The sequence below is a fragment of the Fusarium tjaetaba genome (genome assembly GCF_013396195.1).
Source record: "Fusarium tjaetaba strain NRRL 66243 chromosome Unknown NRRL66243_c0000075, whole genome shotgun sequence".
Lineage (NCBI taxonomy): Eukaryota > Fungi > Ascomycota > Sordariomycetes > Hypocreales > Nectriaceae > Fusarium > Fusarium tjaetaba.
This window is the reverse complement of record NW_023501271.1, coordinates 54,521-74,081: the sequence shown is the minus strand read 5'-3', so window position 1 is coordinate 74,081 and position 19,561 is coordinate 54,521. Positions and strand designations below refer to the sequence as shown.

At 48.7% G+C, this 19,561-nt stretch overlaps 9 protein-coding genes across 9 annotated transcripts; 4 read left to right on the top strand and 5 right to left on the bottom strand.

The window, feature by feature from the left end:
• Positions 1-437: 437 nt before the first annotated feature.
• FTJAE_3978 (heme-binding peroxidase) lies at positions 438-1,487 on the bottom strand (the record flags this gene model as incomplete). Its single annotated transcript, XM_037350333.1, has 2 exons — positions 438-1,287; positions 1,342-1,487. The coding sequence occupies 2 exons, from the start codon at positions 1,485-1,487 to the stop codon at positions 438-440; spliced, it is 996 nt and encodes a 331-aa protein (XP_037208896.1).
• Positions 1,488-2,576: 1,089 nt separating this feature from the next.
• FTJAE_3977 (GDSL-like lipase acylhydrolase) lies at positions 2,577-3,554 on the top strand (the record flags this gene model as incomplete). Its single annotated transcript, XM_037350332.1, has 3 exons — positions 2,577-2,683; positions 2,736-3,178; positions 3,226-3,554. The coding sequence occupies 3 exons, from the start codon at positions 2,577-2,579 to the stop codon at positions 3,552-3,554; spliced, it is 879 nt and encodes a 292-aa protein (XP_037208895.1).
• Positions 3,555-3,748: 194 nt separating this feature from the next.
• Positions 3,749-4,866, top strand: FTJAE_3976 (methyltransferase; the record flags this gene model as incomplete). Its single annotated transcript, XM_037350331.1, has 3 exons — positions 3,749-4,565; positions 4,628-4,784; positions 4,833-4,866. The coding sequence occupies 3 exons, from the start codon at positions 3,749-3,751 to the stop codon at positions 4,864-4,866; spliced, it is 1,008 nt and encodes a 335-aa protein (XP_037208894.1).
• A 206-nt stretch (positions 4,867-5,072) lies between these two features.
• Positions 5,073-6,285, bottom strand: FTJAE_3975 (cellulase (glycosyl hydrolase family 5) domain protein; the record flags this gene model as incomplete). The annotated part of the gene is made up of 4 exons (XM_037350330.1): positions 5,073-5,593; positions 5,664-5,826; positions 5,878-6,163; positions 6,215-6,285. The coding sequence occupies 4 exons, from the start codon at positions 6,283-6,285 to the stop codon at positions 5,073-5,075; spliced, it is 1,041 nt and encodes a 346-aa protein (XP_037208893.1).
• A 439-nt stretch (positions 6,286-6,724) lies between these two features.
• Positions 6,725-8,211, bottom strand: FTJAE_3974 (thiamine biosynthesis regulatory; the record flags this gene model as incomplete). Its single annotated transcript, XM_037350329.1, has 4 exons — positions 6,725-7,468; positions 7,517-7,591; positions 7,640-8,146; positions 8,194-8,211. The coding sequence occupies 4 exons, from the start codon at positions 8,209-8,211 to the stop codon at positions 6,725-6,727; spliced, it is 1,344 nt and encodes a 447-aa protein (XP_037208892.1).
• A 1,581-nt stretch (positions 8,212-9,792) lies between these two features.
• On the top strand, positions 9,793-13,418 carry FTJAE_3973 (pathway-specific regulatory nit-4; the record flags this gene model as incomplete). Its single annotated transcript, XM_037350328.1, has 8 exons — positions 9,793-10,697; positions 10,750-10,956; positions 11,007-11,162; positions 11,214-11,391; positions 11,441-11,805; positions 12,226-12,516; positions 12,567-12,744; positions 12,792-13,418. The coding sequence occupies 8 exons, from the start codon at positions 9,793-9,795 to the stop codon at positions 13,416-13,418; spliced, it is 2,907 nt and encodes a 968-aa protein (XP_037208891.1).
• A 280-nt stretch (positions 13,419-13,698) lies between these two features.
• FTJAE_3972 (allantoate transport) lies at positions 13,699-15,156 on the bottom strand (the record flags this gene model as incomplete). The annotated part of the gene is made up of 1 exon (XM_037350327.1): positions 13,699-15,156. The coding sequence occupies one exon, from the start codon at positions 15,154-15,156 to the stop codon at positions 13,699-13,701; it is 1,458 nt and encodes a 485-aa protein (XP_037208890.1).
• Positions 15,157-15,931: 775 nt separating this feature from the next.
• Positions 15,932-17,173, top strand: FTJAE_3971 (salicylate hydroxylase; the record flags this gene model as incomplete). The annotated part of the gene is made up of 1 exon (XM_037350326.1): positions 15,932-17,173. The coding sequence occupies one exon, from the start codon at positions 15,932-15,934 to the stop codon at positions 17,171-17,173; it is 1,242 nt and encodes a 413-aa protein (XP_037208889.1).
• Positions 17,174-17,279: 106 nt separating this feature from the next.
• FTJAE_3970 (transcriptional activator UGA3) lies at positions 17,280-19,139 on the bottom strand (the record flags this gene model as incomplete). Its single annotated transcript, XM_037350325.1, has 3 exons — positions 17,280-18,828; positions 18,880-18,903; positions 19,102-19,139. 3 exons carry the CDS (start codon positions 19,137-19,139, stop codon positions 17,280-17,282), a joined length of 1,611 nt encoding a protein of 536 aa, XP_037208888.1.
• Positions 19,140-19,561: the final 422 nt, after the last annotated feature.

Below are 19,561 nucleotides of genomic sequence, written 5' to 3'. Positions count from 1 at the left end.
CCTCGTATGATGCACGCCAGACTGCCAAGATGTATTCCGACAGCTAACGTGCATCGCTAGCGGCGACGTTTACAGATTGGGGAGTGGGATACATTGCAGATGGGCGCAGGCCAATAGAATTCGTTGATGTATGCCTCGTGGTAAGTACTTGACTTGCTTTTCATTCCTTCTTTGCTTCCGAAATTCGTTTCTGAGAGATCAAATCACGGTGACAAAGATGTCTAAACACATATCGGCCATACGTATAGCGTGGAAAGTGGGATGCATCAGAAGTATTATTACCCATGCGGAGTATTCAGAATCGATAGACTTTATGTAGTAAAATAAATTCCAAGTTGAGATAGTAATAAAGAATCCGATCTATAGCCATCTAATTATACTTGTGTATCTTCTTCCCCATCTATAGTCTATACGGGTATAAATTAACATACAACACATCAGAGCTTTGCCCTGGCGTGCATAACAGGGCAACCATTTGTCTTGGCCCCTTGTCCGAACTCTGCATGTGCTGAGACCGAATCGCTCTTCTTCGGTGCGCTTCTATATCCACCCTTCTCATTATCGCTGTTCGTGATGTTGCCTTCCGCATCTCTTGCTATTCCCAGCTCCAGCAGCTTGGCGAATGCTGCTTTGAAGTCGTTGAAGAACAGCTCCTTGTCTTCAGCATAAAGACGCACGTACTTGGAGAACTCGGGGTCTGTCGTCAAAGCCATATCGGTTGGGAGCATCATTAACTCCTCTTCTGTGTCAGGGTCAACAGAAGAGAACTGGGTAACACCGGATTCGGGGACTGTCTTCTCAGTCCACTTTTCGGACAGCAGGAGGCGGAAATATTGATTTGAGAATCGTGTCGGATTGTTGACCCATTTGCCCTCGAATCCCGAGTTTTCCGTATGGCATCTTCCAAGACTGTGCGCGCCACTGAGCGCTACGATCTCCCGGTCGTTAAATCCCATGCGGTAGAAGATGTCTCGGATATGGTCTGCTCCTTGAGCCGCGTCAGGAAGACGGCCGCGAGGTGGAATCTTGCTGTCATCTGTAAAGTCGGTTCGCCCCGGAAGCCAATCGATTTCTGGACCGCCCATGGCTCGAATAGCCGTTACACCGGCAAGTGTCCATAGGTCAGAGTATGTGATCCATGGGTGAAGACGCTTGAGGGGCTCTAGGAAGAGGCGAGCATTCTGAAGGCCGGCGTTGGCGGGATCGCCACCCTCAGCCTCATAGCGCATGCCAGCGCCATTTGAACCTCCGGTATCTGTTGTTACGTCATATGTACCAGAAGAGTGCCTGTAGACTACGTTAATCATGAACTGATGTTTGTCAGGTTTGTTGAAGACTTACCAGGCTAGGCGCACAAGAACAGGGCCGGCACTTCCATCGTCGTAGTCAGGCTGGCGGAGGAGATCAATGATAGACTTTCTGACAGCTTCGAAGTCACCAGGTCTTGAGGCCTGGGTTTGTGGTAGTGGCTTATCGATACTGGTCATCTCGAAAAGGCTTGGTGGATACAATAAAGAAAGAAATTTGCACGATGGGATATAAGATCAACAAAGGGTATACGGGGTTTAGAATATAATTCCAAGGTTGTAGATACAGGATTATGACAGGAAAGAAGGAATGAATGACTATAAAGAGAAAAAATAGAAATGTTAAAGGATATTAGACATGAAAATCAGGAGACATTCTCGGTGCCATGTGATTGTAAATTAGTTCAAGGCCCACAAGGAAAAGTCGTGATTGTGGGTCGGCAAAGACTGCCGAGGTAGATTGATAAGGATCGAGCCGAGGAAGGGACGTTTTCAATCAAGTCAGTCAAGTCAAAACGAGATAAGACAAAAAAATTGAATGGTTCAGTTTATATCTGTTGTTCGCCTCTTGCCTTCACGTTCGCCACATTTGCGCATCTCAATGTTGCCCCGATATCTCCAACCTACCCCAAAAAAATACTCCCCTTCGCCCGGTTGGTCAACTCCGTTTCGAATTCGGCTAGCTCTCTCGACTCCAACTCTTATCGAAGTGTCATAGTCATCTCATCTTCCTATCGTCATTCCTAACGTGCTAGATTTTTTCCCTTAGAAATTGGGTTCATTCTGGCTCCCAAAATTTGGGTGATGAATATAAGTACTCCTCACAAGGCAAACTGGAAATAACTCGTGCTGTGATCAGTTGTTGCTAGTGAGGTCTGTACAACTGGCAGGCTATGATGGTCAGTAAGACGAATTCGTATTGCTGCGCTTTCCACGTTCGTCACCATATTTTCGGCCGACCATGAATAGAATTATTCTTAAAGAATATTGCTACATAGGTTCATACTTAAGTCTTATATTCCTCTGACCTTGAACGCACTTCAAACCCGAGATACGCGTACTCCTCGTCGCTCCAATTACTATGCTATTTCCACCAATCGGACGCTGTATTTTGAAACGTCACCAATTTTCCGGATGCAACATCTTGGCAGGGATTCTGCGGGTCATGATGATCAGTTTAAAGGTTAAAGCGCCATTCTCATGTTTGGAAACTTCTTTGTTTTGTTTCCCCTTCTTAATTCGTTCTGTTCGTTGTATTATACTTATAAAATGAGGTCGTTTCTTCATCTTTTGAGTCTGGCAGCTGGACTGTCCCAGGCGAGAGCTACGCCTGTTCTGTCCAGAGCTACTGGTAGTTCTAAGAACCTAATTGTCTTGTAAGTTATCTATTTGTCTAACTGTTGAAGCTGTCGTTCTTACAACTCCCAGTGGCGATTCATACTCGACTGTTGGCTTCTGGCCTGGAGGCGACTTGCCTAGCGCTGGTAGCCCTCTCGGAAATCCCGCTCTACCAGGACAGACAACGGCAAATGGATTGAACTGGGTTGGGCAATTAACTAGTGTGCTGAACACTTCTACTATTCTGACTTACGACTTTGCTGTCACTGGCGCTACCGTTGATAAAGAAATCGTCTCGACATATGCACAGTACTGCGTTGATGACCAGGTGGCCCAGTACAAAGAGTATGTCGCGGACAAAATCAGTTCTGCAGATACTCTTGTGGCCGTATGGATCGGTATCAATGATCTCGGTGAACCTTTCTGGAAGAAATCAGCAGCGCCAGTTGAGAAAACTATGGATCGGTATTTCGAGCTTTTGAAGACGCTGTCCGAGGCTGGATTGAAGAAGTTCGCCCTCCTCACTGTTCCTCGTACGCCGCTTCTCCCTATTCTCTGGCCTAAGCTAATATCATACCAGCTTTCGCAGACCAAATCCCGGCTATGATCGGACAGTCTGGATCAGACCTCAAGACGCTTCGTGCAGACATCATTGCCTATAACAAGGCTCTGACCGAGCGCGCTGCTACCTTTTCAAAGTCTAGCTCGGGTATTGAGGTGACCGTATTTGACACGAAACCTACTTTTGACACCGCAGTCAAGAACTTCAAAGAGTATGGGGCCAAGGATGCGACTTGCTATGGTGGAAATGACTGCCTCTGGACCGATACCTATCATGCCGGTGTCGCTATTCACAAAGCTCTTGCCAAGAATTTCGCAGAGGGTATTAGTAAAGTCTTCACGTTCTGAGCACTGAATATTGTAGAATAGTCGCGCTGGAGAAGCGATCAATCAAACTTGCAGCACCCTTGTTGGATACCCTGGTCTGTTGGTTCTGCAAGACAATTAGCCGAACCAGCATGTGAAGTGCGTGCCCCTCACGTTCCAATTACGACATACAATTTTATCCCTCACATATTATTATTACTGTTGACATATCCATAATGGCTGATCCTATCTCGACTGCCGATCCCGTGGCGCTAGAAGTCGATGAGGCCGACACTGATACTACTAGCGACACTGACTCTCTTGGTTCAATTGAAGGGAGCTCCACTTCGTCAATCACCTCGAGCATTCTAAAGTATCGCCAAGAGAACGGCCGCACGTATCACGCGTACAAGGACGGGCAGTATGTGATTCCCAACGACGAACAGGAGCAGGATAGGCTTGATTTGCAGCATCATCTTTTCCTTCTCACTTTTGATGACAAGCTCTATTTATCGCCCGCCGGTCGCGAAGGTCGTCAATTACACAATGTTCTCGACGTTGGGACAGGCACTGGACTCTGGGCCATGGACTTCGCCGATGAGCATCCTAGCGCTTCAGTCATCGGAATTGACCTCAGTCCCATCCAGAGCCCTTTCGTTCCTCCGAACTTGAGCTTTCAGGTCGACGATATTGAAGAGCCGTGGACATTTCATGTCAAGTTCGATTTCATCTACAGTCGCATGATGACTGCATCTATCGCTGACTGGCCCGGCTTCTTCGCCAAGGCCTATGACAATCTCAATCCCGGCGGCTGGATTGAACTGGCAGATATTTACCCCATCACGAGCGATGACGGAACTCTCACAAAGGACTCGGCAATTCATGAATGGGTCACCAAATTGTTAGACGGCACAAAAATGATCGGAAGGCCATTCGACGGGGCGAATAAGTATAAAGAACAGCTCGAAGCCCAGGGCTTTCAAAATGTCCACCAGGTCGTGTTCAAATGGCCTCAGAATACTTGGCCGAGAGACAAGAGACACAAAGAGCTTGGTAAGCATCAGTCCTTGCTCCAGTTTCCTAAGTCTACGAACTTACTAACCGCGGGAAACTAGGTGCTTGGAATCTCGAAAACATTAGCTCTGGCCTTGAAGGTCTTAGTTCTGCTGTCTATACCCGAGTCCTTGGCTGGAGCAAAGAGGAGCTGGATGTGTTACTCGCCAAGGTTCGCCGCGAAATGAAAGACAAAACTATTCATTCTTACTGGCCTATGTAAGTCAAGTAATCATATCGGCAATGCGCTGAGCTAACTTTGCGTAGATATGTGGTATATGGCCAGAAGCCAGAGAAATGAAGTGGCGTCTTCCTAGAAAATGCGCATTGTCTTCCTTCTAAACTGGCAAAGTTGAATAATAATGCTCCTTGACTCTTTCTGATTCAAACTTAGTTTAACTTCAACCATGTAAATAATTATAGAATAAGATTCTCTGTTCTCAGGCTCTCAGCATCTTGTCACCCTGAGCCAGCCTCTTAGGTGACAGGTCCCACGGCTATCCAATCCTACATCGGGACGAACTTCTCCAGTGTCCTCGTGATGAGATTGTAAGTTGAGTTCTTGTCCAAACTCAGGTACAAGTCCGAGCCCTCATTGAAGCTACCCCAAGCAGTCCACCCATACCAGACATCACTGTTGCGATCGAGAAATGCCAGCATAGACTGAATTGTGTCGGCACATTGAGGGAAAGGTCCTCCTCCAAACTCAGTGATCATTCCTCGAAATCCATTGCGGCGGAGGATGCGAGTGACTTCTTCAAACCTCTTGACGAAACCACCCCAGGGCTCGCAGAGACCATATGCGCCAGCGATATCGTCAAAGTACTGGTGGAAGTCGTAGAGAGTGTTGTTGGCGGGGTCTTGAATGAGACCAGGGCCGATACCTGGTTGAGAGAAAGCTTCCCAGTCAACGAGGCGAGCGAACTGTGTCCCTGAGACCAGGATTTTCTGTTTATCGGTGACGTTTCGGATTGCAATGATTGCAGCCTGGTTGGTGGCACCCCACTTCGCAATGTCAAGATCATGAGCTGAGGAACTTTGTCAGTTTAACTGCAGAGATTAGGTAATGGACTAGGGAGTGCTTGTAGTTTAACATACGTTCATTCATGAGTTGGAAGATGACTCTGGGGTTGGATTTGTACCTCTGGGCAAGTCTTGTCCAGAGATCGGCAAAGTGATCATTGGTGACGGTTATGTTGGGGTTGAGGAATGAGACTTCAGGTTGGCCAATCACGGCGCAATACCAACGTGCATAGTTGTGCTAGAAAAGTCAGTGTACGTGCAACGGAGCGAGGGAACCTTGTAAATTTACAATATCGAGAATGGCTTGACCGCCATCATCCGTAATGGCCTTGACCAGCTTGTCAACAGCTTCCATGTTGGTCTCATTCAGGCTGCCGCCGAGCGATGTCTGAACATGCTGCCAAGCCATAGCAATTCGAAAAAGGTTGAAGCCTTTGTCATGCCATGACTTGTAGTCGTCAACCGTATTGATGTATGGATAGCTGTGATAACTCGGTTTGCAGGACAGGTCGAGGAAGGGGTTGTAAGCTGATCCAAGGATATTGACATCGTTGGCGAGTCCAAATAAGTTGACACTGCCAATGTTAGCCGCGTGGCCCTTAATTTGATCGCCATGCTGAGCCTACCCTGTCCATTTTACCTGGCTGGCAACGACAGTTTGAGCCGCGAAAAGTAATGTCAAAGTCTTGAGCTGCATGATGGCAATGAAAGAGAACACTTTGGTGATTTGATAGACTTGATTGAGACTGCGAGAAGGCACTTTTTATAATAGTCTTACTGCAACTGCGCTCGTAATTCGATAATCTCTTCAATCAGTGGCAGTACCGTGTTTGAGCTGGACTAACAATTCACCTCGCGCTCAAGTTCCCGAAAGAGTAGTCCGAGATGACGATCCGTCAGCTTCGGCGGAACCGCGCTAGACAGCACCTCGCGATCCGGTCCCGCCACCGAAGATGAGCATCCCGTTTTCTCATGATGATCCGGAATAGCCGGCACAAATTACCAGTGGACGCCTATTATTATGTTCCATCGTTATAACGGCCCTTTCACTGGTGAGTCTCCAGCCTCGCCTTCTGCTAGCGGCGCTGATGGTGAGTGTGGGTACAGTCTAGGGCGCAGACCAAGCAACGCAGCTCTCAATATTTCTCTAGAATCTGCGCCGCGATGAAAAGTCCTTTCGTGGTAGATATCTTTTCCATAACTCCTGCAACCCATTTTTGCATGATTGGAAAACCGCTGAGGTGATTATAAGCGACTTTCAGTGGGAATAGCAGATTGAACGCTCCTGATGCACCGCCTTCGTTCTGCAACATATAATCAACGCATTGGCATATCGCCTGTGCGTTCCGGTACCGATCCTCATGGTTCCAGAACACGAGTTCAGATGCCTCTAGAAATTGGTTATCGTCGGGAGACATGCCTGCATCGAAGACGCAACAGGTGTCTGGCAAGGACATCAACTGCCCCAATATTGAATGCAGTATCAAGTGAGTTGTGTTGAAGTAGACAAATTCAATGGCCGTTTCTAGGTCAGAGAACCATAGGACTTGCTCGACTGTACCATGGTAAATTTCTGAGAATTCGCGCACCGTCTTTTGTCTCCAGCAACTATGAGGATGCATGAAGTTCCACGATATTCGTAAAGAGTTGAGTTGCTCAAAAGAACCCTGCAGCTTTTGACTTATGAAATTTGCAGACACCTGGCAATCATTCGTATTGAAGAGATGATCGACGTCTTCCATCATGCCAGGGATGTCACATAGAATGTCTTGTAGGTAATCCCCAATCGTCTTGGACATGGGTTGCAATGCCCATGGTATATGCTTCCACTCATCCTGTTCCAAAAAGGTGCGTTTTCGGTTGGCCATAGCGCCGATAGACTGAAAGGCGTTAGTGACGGGTCAGTTTTAAAGTAAAAAATAACTTACTATGAATGATCTGTTGATTTGCAGAATGGCCTTTGCCGCATCCATCTGAAAACCATAAGGTCCCGTCATTTCCGTCTTCCAGAGTTAGCAAAAGCCAATCAGCATGTTACGAGAGTTTCATACCAGTGCCGCAACTCCATGGCAGTGCTGTAGCCAGTTTGACATGGAATCAGAAGATATCATCTCATATACACCAAGGAACAGTGCACTCCATATTGTGGCATGAGGCAGAGACCTCGAGGTTTCCGTCTTCGTTCCAAGATCGGTTTTCAGCTTTTGGACCGCTCTTCCGTACAGTTCAGAAGCATGGAACTTCATTTCAGGTATGGAGTGCGTAGTCGAGAAGAAGGCTTCTGCAACGCATAAACCTGACATGCCTGCTGTTGAGTCTGCCTTGCCAGAGAAAATATTGAGGATTGGCGATTCGTCTTCGAGGGATGACTTGATCCAGACGAATAGGTTTTTGACGAAGAATGATATGACTACTTCATTTTTAAAGCCCTGCAAGTCGATTGAGGCAGGTATGTGCTTGACATCCTCCCTTTGGGTCAAGGCATTGGGACTCTGAGGCTTGAGACCTTGAGGTCGGACAGTTTTTGCAGCATCACGTATGTGATTCACAAATACAAGCTTGTCATCGTATTGGCATGGATGAAAGCCTTTATTGCACCTCTCACACGTTGGTCGTTGTTCATCTATGGTCATCAGCCGTGAACAGAATCCCTGCGCGATAACGACATACCGCATTTGACCCTGCGTTTGCGGCACGTCAGGCACCCCTTACTGCGCCGAGGTTGCCTCCTTGGCAGGCTGCTTGATGTCATAAAACCATTCGGCTGGGAAGACATGTCCTTGTCTCCAACGTCGGCATGTTAAAGTCTGTTATCCGAGAGGCTACCATTTTCGCTTGTGAGGGCCTTTTGCGACAGGCAAAAGTGGGTAGAGGTCAAGGCGAACTCGGCGGAGTTATGAATTTCCTATTTGGATGTAGCATCGAAATTGGCAAGCTGCAGGTGCTGATTGGTTCGTCTGTCCCACGAATTGGGGCTTTGTGCTCAGGTGTCATACGTCATCGAAATCATCATTTCGTCTCCTTTTTGGCGTTGGTTCAGCTACACACTGTAGATACAAGACCCCGAGTTCTGATAAGTCAATGAAACCTGGAAGAACCCTTGTTGATAAACAGAAAAGGGGTCGGAAAACCAACCAGTCAGTGTTGAAACAGGTGCAACTTGATTGGCGTGTTCGGTCCGGATATCAAATACCCTGACGCTAACGCAGGGAGATGCGGGGGGGCACATTCAACATGTCGGCAGACACAAGTGATAGCAAACTCAAGATACATGCAATTGCCTATCTTCTGTCCTTTATCTTATCTCTTGTACATAATAAAATAGATTTGATTCCAAAGAGTCAAGCGTAGCATTTGATACTTCCAAGCACACTTTGCGTTCACAGTCTGGCTGGCAGGACTGGTATGTGGATTGAATGTCTAGTCTACTGCCCTACACTGACCCGCAGGAGGGAGGCTCAATTCATGAACCCTGATGATATGAACCACGGGCGGATCGACAGTCGTGCAGGTGCCGTTCAGGTTGCGTAACCCAATGCTATCTCGACAATAAAGCCTCCATTCATCTAACGACATCGAGACCGTTCGATGGGATGCATTTATCACGGCTTTTGACGATGCTTCCCAGGTCAGGACTAGTGACACCGCCAATCTAGCTTTATCAGCTTTAGCAGTGAAGCTCGGACTCTAGCATGCCAATCGTTCCGAGAGGGTTACAGATAAGCTATCATGCTTTTGGAATAGCTTCTTCGCCTCGGATTCATTAAACCTTTCCGTTGCCCTGGGCCTGGGCAGCAACGACAGTGGAGAATTTGCAATTATTACCCCAGATTTCATCGCCGCGGCTCCTTGTCTTCTCACACGATCACGCATTAAGAATTCAAGTCTCTGAATCACGCATTTGATCATGTCTACGACGGCTGTCTATTCTGCCCCACCTAACCCCAGGAAGCGGGCTTCCGTAGCCTGTAACGGGTGTCGGGTCAAGAGGACAAAGGTAACGCTCCCCTCCCTGCACGATTTGAGCCTCAATACGAACGGGTGACGTTGCATGGCCTCAATCTACCTATGTGACAGTAGCTGACTCGAGCTATACGCAGTGCGACGGCAGTCAGCCAAGATGCAGCGCATGCTACGACCGCCAACAGACCTGCGAGTATACCCAGGCTGAGAGCAACAGAAAGTAGGTCAACACGACAGCATTATGACAGAAATGACACTAACGTATGTGGACAGACGACATACAAATGCATATATCAACGCGTTGGAAGCGCGCGTCGCAAGCTTGGAGAAACAACTCGCCCAGCGCAATGGTGACCCTGGGACACCAGACTCTGCAAAGGGCAGCAGTAACTGTGACCATGAGGAGGTGGCCTTCGTAAGCAGTACCCAAGCTTCTCAACCGGACCCAAATAGTACCACAAGCGAAGAAGACATGGATGATCTCGCGAATGCCCTCGGCTGCTTCACTCTTGGTGAGATTGGAGAGTTGCGCTATTTTGGTGCATCCAGCAATTTTTCCATCATCCACAACCACGCTATCAAGGTTCCATCATCGATTCAGGCCAGAAATCGCGGCATAGAGGCCGCCAACAACATGCCTGACTTCATCACACCTTCTGATGAGATGCGCGACCACCTACTGGAGATCTTCTGGCGATGGCAGAACTCTTGGCAGTATATCGTCCCAAGAGAGCTCTTCGTCCGGGATTTGTACATCGAGAAGAATGGCCGATACTGCACGCCTTCGCTCATGGCGGCTATTTTGGCCATGTCGTCGCGGTATTCTCCGAGATTAGAGCTTCGAACTGACCCCGATGACGCCAACACGGCTGGTGAAGCATTTGCCGCTCAAGCCAAGACCATGCTTCATTACGAATGCGAAGCTCCAACGACATCTACAGTTCAAGCAACAGCACTTCTGGGCCTGTACTGGGCGACTATTGACAATGAGGGTCTCGGATTCATGTATATTGGTATGGCGACAAGAATGGCCATGAACTTGGGCCTTCATTGCGACTGTTCGCCATACGCTTCCAAAGGCTTGGTATCCGATGATGATGTAGAAGCTAGGAACGTCACTTTCTGGGGTGTATATGTCTTAGACAAGTACGTCAACTGAAGAGCACGGACGGATTGTGAATACTGACATTCAGAACAGATTCTATTGTCTTGGCATGGGTCGGCCAGCGAGTATCCAAGAGTACAACATCACAACGACCAAACCAAAAGGACTGGTCCAACATAGCCCACTCTTATCTGACTTACAGTATGGAATCTCCGCTCCATTTCCGACTAGCCACATTCTGGAGAATTCGATGTATACTTGTGAGCTTCTGCTCGCTACCTCTGAGGTCATCGACCAACTGTGAGAAATCTATACTTAACTGACAAGGGATGGCCACTGACACGATACAGATATGCCCAGAGATACGCGTGGACTGACAAAGAAAGAGAAGATCGAGTTATGAAAGCTCATCTACAAGCTGTCGGGCTCTTTGACCGGTTGCCGAAGAGTTTGAAAATCTCAAGTTCCAGTCTTCAATGTTCTCCACCATATGTCTATCAGTTTCAGTGAGTAACTATGGATCCTGTAAAGGTGTCTCACTAATGACTATTCACTAGTTTGCAATATCACCATGCAATACTATTGCTGCACCGACCATTCTTTCAACTTCTCAACCCTGGCAAGAACGCCATCGCCTATGATCCAGAGGGTGGAGATATTCACTCAAAGTCCTGCAGGGAGTCAGCCGTCAAGATGGCGAGGATTCTACAGATATTTAGGAAGAATTACACAATCGTATGTGCTCCTTTCACCTTAACTACCCCAGCAAACTGACACAGTCTAGCGAAATATACCTGTCTCAGCAGTCCACCCAGCCTTCACTGCATCAATCATCCATCTTCTTCACATTAAATCAACAGGAAACCACGGCAGAAGCGAGGCCATGAGGTGTCTCTATATATGTGTCAAATCCCTCTATGAGATGAATGTGAACTGGAACTGGGCCAACCGGTCTATTCGAGCAATCTTGTCGCTAGCACGAGAATGGGAGATTGACATTTGGGCACATGGTCTCGCACAAGAGATCAATGAAGAGAGTCGACGACAATTTGAACGGTATGAAATGGATGATCTGGTGGTTTTCCATGAGGGCACAGAGAGTAGCTTTGAGCATGTTTATTCGTTGGACGATATCTTTGAGTCTTGGACGTATGATCAGTGTTTTGGGGAGTCATCTCTGGACTTTTTTGTTTAGTTTGGGACTTTAATGAGGGCTCGTTTTCGGTAATACCAGTTTGTCTATATAGCTTAATGCAGTTCTTGGATATTGATTATCCTGCTTCTGATATGAGCGAGGTCTGACACGTGGCCACGTAAGCCATCGTGCATTAAGTGTACCCTATTGTAGGATTGCGGATATCATAAATCCGGCGTGCGGAGATTAAGTTTGGCGTATCTGGGGTATCTGGGGTCAAGGAGGGGGATTTATCCGGGAATCAATCACCCGACCTTGATGATCATCAGGTAATCTGATATCCGGATAGACCCCTCAAAACAAACCCCACCAAAGGATAGATAGATGCTGAGATAGGAAACATCATCGTATGTTTACCATACGATGAATATCAGTCTCGCGACTATAAGTAAAGAGCAAATCGCCCTCAGATTCGTCATCTCATCATCCTTCTCAGTCCAACACAAGCATCAGCAAAATAACAACCAACACAAATCCACAACCCCAACCCAACAACAATCTATCAAGATGTCCAAGTCTCTCAAGGTCGCCGCCATCCAAGCCGAGCCCGTCTGGAACGATCTCCAGGGCGGTGTCAACAAGTCCATCGGCCTCATCCAAGAGGCAGCAAAGGAAGGTGCCAATGTCATTGGCTTCCCTGAAGTCTTCATTCCTGGATATCCATGGTAAGTAGGAGACTTGCGAAACATGGGCAGATCAGCTTATTCATTTCTAGGAGCATCTGGGCCAACTCGCCTACCGAGAACGCACCATGGATCAATGAGTACTTCAAGAACTCTATGGAGAGAGAGTCACCTGAGATGGACCAGATCCGAGCTGCTGTCCGAGAGGCAGGCGTCTTTGTAGTCCTTGGATATAGTGAGAGATACAGGGGAACTCTTTACATCGCACAGGTGAGTTGTGCTACCAAGTGAGACTTTCGGCATACTAACGGCAAAAGTCTTTCATTGACGAGACCGGCACTATTGTGCTTCACCGTCGCAAGATCAAGCCTACACATGTTGAGCGTGCTATCTACGGTGACGGACAGGGCGAGTCTCTGACTAACGTCGCTGACACCAAGTTCGGAAGGGTTGCTGGTCTTAACTGCTGGGAGCACACCCAAACACTTCTCCGCTACTACGAATACTCTCAGGACGTTGATATCCACGTCTCCAGCTGGCCGTCCATCTTCCCCCAGAACGTCCCCGAGTGGCCATACCACATCACCCCCGAATGCTGCAAGGCCTTCTCTCACGTCGTCTCCATGGAAGGAGCCTGCTTCGTTCTCCTGGCAAGTCAGATCATGACTGAGGAGAACCATAAGAAGGCCAACGTTGATGGCTATGACTATACCAAGAAGTCTGGCGGTGGCTTCAGTATGATCTTCTCGCCTTTCGGAGAGGAGCTTGTCAAGCCTCTCGCCCCTAACGAGGAGGGTATTCTCTACGCTGATATCAACCTTGAGGAGAAGTACAAGGCGAAGCAGAACTTGGACATTGTCGGCCATTACTCTCGACCCGACCAGCTGAGCCTTCGCGTCAACAAGCATGCTGCTAAGCCTGTCTTCTTCGCCAACGACCTGTGAGCTTATGGATCTGATTCCTTGGCAAAGGGTTCTTGCTTACAGGTCGCAGTTCGGGGGACCAATCGCGAACCCACGGTGATCTTCCTTTGAGGACCATTTAGTTTGAATAGCGCAATTGAATATTTAAAATTACCAAGACTTCAGTAATGTGATGAGTCTAAACGTGTTATGACAAGAGTTAAGGTAAACGGTTTCTCAAAGAGACAAATGCAATAGTTAAACTGGCTTAATTTCATTTCTAAAGAATAAGGATAAACTACTATGAAATCAACCGTCTTGCCTAGTAAACGTAGAAGAAGTTAGGGTTGTTCCTATCCGTCATGGTATCCGGATCAACCTCTCCACTCTGCCCAAGATCCTGTGAAACCCTTCCCTTTCTGTTTCGAAGGCCATAAAGAATTCGAGTCAGAATAGTAACAACAACAGATGCGCCACAGACACAGAAGACGGTTATCTTCGCTGGGAGGAATTTCGGCGCATCTTTCGCTTGGAAGGTCTGGGGGCCAATGATATTGGCAATGGAGAAGCCGACAGCAACGATGGCGTTGGTAGTGACCTTCTTAGTATAGCCTTGCACGTTGGCTCCTACAAGAGCATAGATAAGTGCGAGAGGTGCAACGTCGAAGTTGATCAAGTAGATTCCAGCGAGTGAGCCAGCTTGACTGCTGGAGTAGAAGGACATGAGACCAGCGCCAATCAGAGTTGGGACCATGAGGAGGCAGAGACCCAACCAGCGTGGAAATCCGTAGAGGATGGCGAAAGTGCTGAGTAAGGTGGCCGACACTGATACAACGCCAGCAGGCATGTTGAGAAGGGCGGCTTGCTTGGGGTCATAGCCGAAGCCACGGATGAGGGTTGCAGAGAAGGTCGTAATGATACCGGATGGGATAACAATGAGAATAGTGTTGAGGAAAAGCAGCCAAACTTGAATGTCTTTTAGAGCATCCCAAATACCAGCGCGTCGGAAGACCTTGGCGCTTTTCCCTCCCTGGTCAGCATCAAGCGCTTCTTGAAGCATGATCTGCTCCTGCTCCGTGAGGAACTTGGCATCCTTGATACTGGAAGGCATCCAAAAGAGAACAAGGAGACCAACAATGACATTGAAGGCGCCAACGGAAACAAACATGATGCGCCAGCTCTGGAAACTGCTGGTTCGGCTACCGTGCTGAGCAGCATACGAGATCAGTCCACCAACAGTCTGACCGATGCCAAGACCGCAGTACCAGATACCGGTTCTTGGTGTGGCTTGTCTTCTGGTGTACCATTGCGAAGTGATCATGATCAAGGCGGGCGAGATGACCGCTTCGAACATGCCAAGAAGAGTTCTCGCAGCTGTCATTCCAGGGAAGTTATGCGCGGCAGACGAGCAGCAGATAACAATACCCCAGAGAACAACGTTAAGGCCAAGGACCTTGCTGACAGGGAACTTCTGGATTAAGACACCCTGAGGAAACTCAGCAACAGCGAACCCGATGAAGAAAGCGGTAGCCATCCAAGAGAAGTCATTTCCTTTGAAGTGGAGGTTCTCAGAAAGACCCATGATGTTGGCATAGTTGATCAGGACTTTGTCGAGGAATTGGAGGAAGTAGCAGACTAGCATAAGAGGAACGAGATGGTAGTCGACTTTGCGGGTGATTGGCTTCAGAGATGTTTCGCTGATGACATCTTGGACTGAGCCTTTGGTGACGGAGGGAGGACGCATGATGTCTGGGGTCTTCTCGTTGTCGGTGGGAGTCATGGTGATCCTGTAAGAAGATGTTAGACAGATGCAGACAGTGCAAGCTATCAGGTACTCACCGATCTAGCAATACAAGCTGTTGTTGTGAGTTGAAGTAAGAGTCAGATACTTGAGTGAAGAGTTCGATTGATGGCAAGGTAGCAATCGATAGACGAAGGCAGCCTGTACTGAAGCCAAAAGGAGATGCCTCAATGGGACGACAAGACAGGGTTAAGTACCTCAAGCCTGCGATACCACCTTTACGACCTCAACCAGCCAAACATGAGCAGTCGCAATGTTATCTTGACAGAGTTCAAGTCATAGCTCCGAGTCTGGACTCCAAAAACCTGGGGAATGATGATACGTCGGTAAACTCTATCTGGATTGGGCTAGACCGCGATAAAGCTGCAACCGTCGGATCCTGACGGGCGGGACCAATGAAATCATGTGGATTGCTTCCCCGCCCGTCGCTTCGAGGTCTCAGGGATGACTTTTGGGTTTCTCGTGCTGATAGCGGTCCGCGCGGTTTGAGATAGTGGTCTTCAGCATCAGTCGTCGGAGGGCGGAACAGGCTGGTGTTGGTATGATGTGAGACGAGAGTGATGACAGGACTTGAGCGCCGGACATAAGACTGCAATACATATAATTGGAACTTCAATTGCAATCTTCTCGTCAATACACGCAATCACATTTTACAAAAGTACTTCATTGCACCTTGTAGCACCTCTCTGTATCACTAAGCCAAACGGCTCAATTATAGCCTCAACTTACTCACACAAACTCTTCACGACACAACATGCCTGGACGAACAGAAACGTCTCTCTCAATAGGCATCATCGGCTCCGGTCTTGGTGGTCTCTCCGCCGCCATCGCCCTCCGACGAGCCGGCCACCAAGTCACTCTCTACGAGCGCTACGACTTTGGTGGTGAAGTCGGTGCATCTCTCTCAGTCGCCTCCAACGGCTCTCGCTTCTTGGAAGAATGGGACGTTGACATTCCCGCTGCCAAGCCAGTGATCCTGCGCAACCTCATTCGCCATGACTATTCTACTGGAGAAGTCGAAGGCACATACCCTTTGGGAGACTATCGCGAACGCTTTGGCACAGACTACAACAACTTCCATCGAATCGATTTGCATAATCACCTCAAGGACACAGCTTTGTCGGAAAATGGCAAAGGTCGTCCTGCTGAGCTAAAGACATGGCACAAGGCATCCAAGCTTGACACTGAAACTGGTCATATCACTTTTGAGAACGGTAATGAGGCTACACATGATGCCATCATTTGCGCAGACGGTATCCGAAGTGTGATGCGTGAGCAACTTGGTGTCATTCCAAACTTCGTGCCCAGCACATCATGCTGTTATCGCTGCATCATCTACGCCGACAAGCTACGTGAGCTTGGCCTGGAGGAGTATATCAACAACGAGGCAATCGAGTTCTGGGGAGGTGACACAAAGACCAAGATCGTGCTGTCAGCATGCAGCGATAACAACGTTGTTTCATGCTACTGCTTTTATCCTGCCGAGAAGAATGATACCAAGGAAGATGGATGGAACATCTCCACCACTGGCGACGTCCTTGCTTCTACCTTCCCTGGCCTAGACCCCAAGCTCATCAAGCTCTTCCTCAACGCCGAAGACATCAAGATGTGGCGTCTATACAACCACGATCCTTATCCCTACTGGACCAAGGGCCGCTGCACACTGCTGGGCGATGCTGCGCATCCCATGATGCCAGATCAAAGTCAGGGTGCTTGTATGGCCATTGAAGACGCGGGGGCCCTGGGCATCCTCTTTTCAGACAAATACTCAGACTTGAGCGTTGAGAAGCGTCTCAAGTTGTACGAGGCGGAGCGAAAGCCACGTGCTACAAGATTGCAAGAAGCGAGCAAGCGTGCGAGGGAGAACTTGAATGAAAGGATTGGGTGGTCGAGCAAGAATACGAAGCCGGGGATGTTGACGATTGATGAGGTCTGTGCTTATGATATGCATGCTCACATCGCTGGGTTGGTCAATGATGCGCAAGTCTCGTCGTAGGAGTCAGAGCTTATTTATGTATAGCCTGTTAAAATAGTCCTCTCCTTTCATAGCCTTTCTTCCACATATTTCACAAGTACAATTGCGTCATTACCGTGTATCGCCATCAGTAGAGTGCTAATCCGCCCATCTCCTCATACCGAATCCTAGCCCAGTTAACCATGCTCTCGGTCTCTCTTCTCTTCCAAACCGTCTCAACCAGCTCACGGCTCTGATGTACATATCCAAACCCACAAGTCCGCTCCATAATCATCAGCCTATCTTGCACAACCATCCTCTGCTCAAGACAGTTGCATGCACCGCCTGCCATCACCAGAGGAAATAGTAAGCAGCTCTCGAGGGGACTGCCATAACGAATCTTTTGTGCGGAGTCGAGAATGTGCTGGACACACTCGAATACCTTTTCTGTGAGCGAGTAGCCCTCTGTGATTTGGTGAAGTCGGAGGCGGAGTGCCCATTCGTATGCGGTTGTTGCGTGGAGTACGTCGTCGTTGGTTGGTGACAAGGACGCGACGGCGCCTGCGAGGCCACCATAGTCGTATGCCCAGTTATCCAGTCGTCCTTGAACTCTTTCAGCTTCTTCCCGGAAAAGCGCCTCTGAAGCCTCATCGACTCTTGTTCCTCGCTTGCTAGCCAGGTTGTTCACACGATCGACCATGTGGAACAGTTCTTTCGGTATCCCATAAACTGCTGCATCATCGTTGCTGGAATCTTCAGTCGGCTCAGGTGTAGTCGCCACTGTCCTGTCGTCTATCAGAGGAGGCTTGCAGGTGCTCGTTGTCGCTGCACTGTCTAAGAAGCGTGCCAGCTTGACGAAGAACTTGAAGTGACCTGCCAGATTGCCACCAGTCTGCGACTTGACTGTCGAGAGGAGTCGTTTTGCGCCCTGGAGATGAAGCTTCCATCCTGCCGAGGTACCATCAAACAGCTCCGACATGCACAGAAGCAGACAAGACACCAGCGCAACGTCCACCGAACCGCCGTCTACATGAGGCAGAAGACCGGCCAAAGATTGTGTCGCTTGGCCTTTATGGTACAATGCCCTGTCTCGCATATCGGGTTGTAGCTTCTGCCAGTGCGTTGCGCTCAAAGCGAGGACACAGTGAAGGATGAGCTGGTTTGAGACGGCCATGGGTACGAGATAGCTGAGGTAGGGGTTTGATGCCGTGTTGGGATGCCTTGATAGCACTGAGGCGACAATATTTGAGTAGTGGTTTAGTAATGCTTTGTCGTGAGGAGATGTCATATCCGGTACCAAGCTCGGCGTATACAGAGTGAGCGTGGTAGTTGGTAGACTGTCCGGTGAGTCTTCGGCAATGGGAGGTGTTTCTGGGAGGATATCGAGCCAGCCTGAGTCAGTTGTCAAGTCCCAGGATAGTTCTGGCAATGTCGCCGTCATGTCAACATCGGCGCCATCTACAGGAACGGCTGTGGACATTTGGCATAGCAAGTCGGCGATACTCAGGTCCACGTTGGACTGGATTGAACCTGGTGAAGGATTTGGGCTTGGCGACGTCTCCGAAGACAAATCGAGGACTTGTTCTGCGCTGAGCCATGATTCGTTGGTCCAGCTGTTGAGCCTCGGTCTGCTTGCTCTCTCTGTCGGCCACCAACAGTCGAGACAAAGCCTCCTGCAATCGCCACAGCTGGGTTTCCTAGGACAATGATGAGTCTGGCTCATCCAGACGAATGAGGTGAAGGCTTACCGCTCATCGCATTTCTTCTTACGCCTTTTACACGTCAAGCAACCTGTCTGCACCCTCCGTATCTTGGCTTTCGGCTGACCAACAGAAATCCCATCGCCACCATCAAGCCCAAACTCTCCGGGAAACGAAGCCGAGTACCCCTTGGGACGACAAGGTAGGCTCAACCTACTGCACCGGTCACAGGGCACTCCACCCTTGCAGCGCTGTTTGATCTCAGCGCACCTTAAGCAGGTATTACTCGGTCGCTCGCGCGTCGCCATGGTTTTGAGGTCAATGAGGAGGAGGAAAAGCTGGGGTAACGAGAGGGAGGAGGGATGGGTCACCCGGAATTAGGAACCGGCTCCCTCGTTATCTTGATAGCGCGTGAGTGCTAGGCTGTTAACAGCTAGTTTGGTGATATGGTATCCGTCATATCAGGCGCTACAGTGGTATCAAGCGGGGTAGATAGCGCTGTCGGGTATGGGGCGATAGGGCGCTAACAGTGAGGTCTCCAGCGATCGGACTGCGATGTTCAGAGAGTTGGCAGTTCATCATCAATCACTTGCGCTCTTCTTAGGGAGCAAGAAAACATAAGACCTAAGTTTAGGATAATAAAATAAATTCTATAGAATGTATCCTAAGCCTATCTTAGCTTACCTAAGTTACCTAAATCTTTTTATTACTTAGGTTCAAGGTTCTAAGT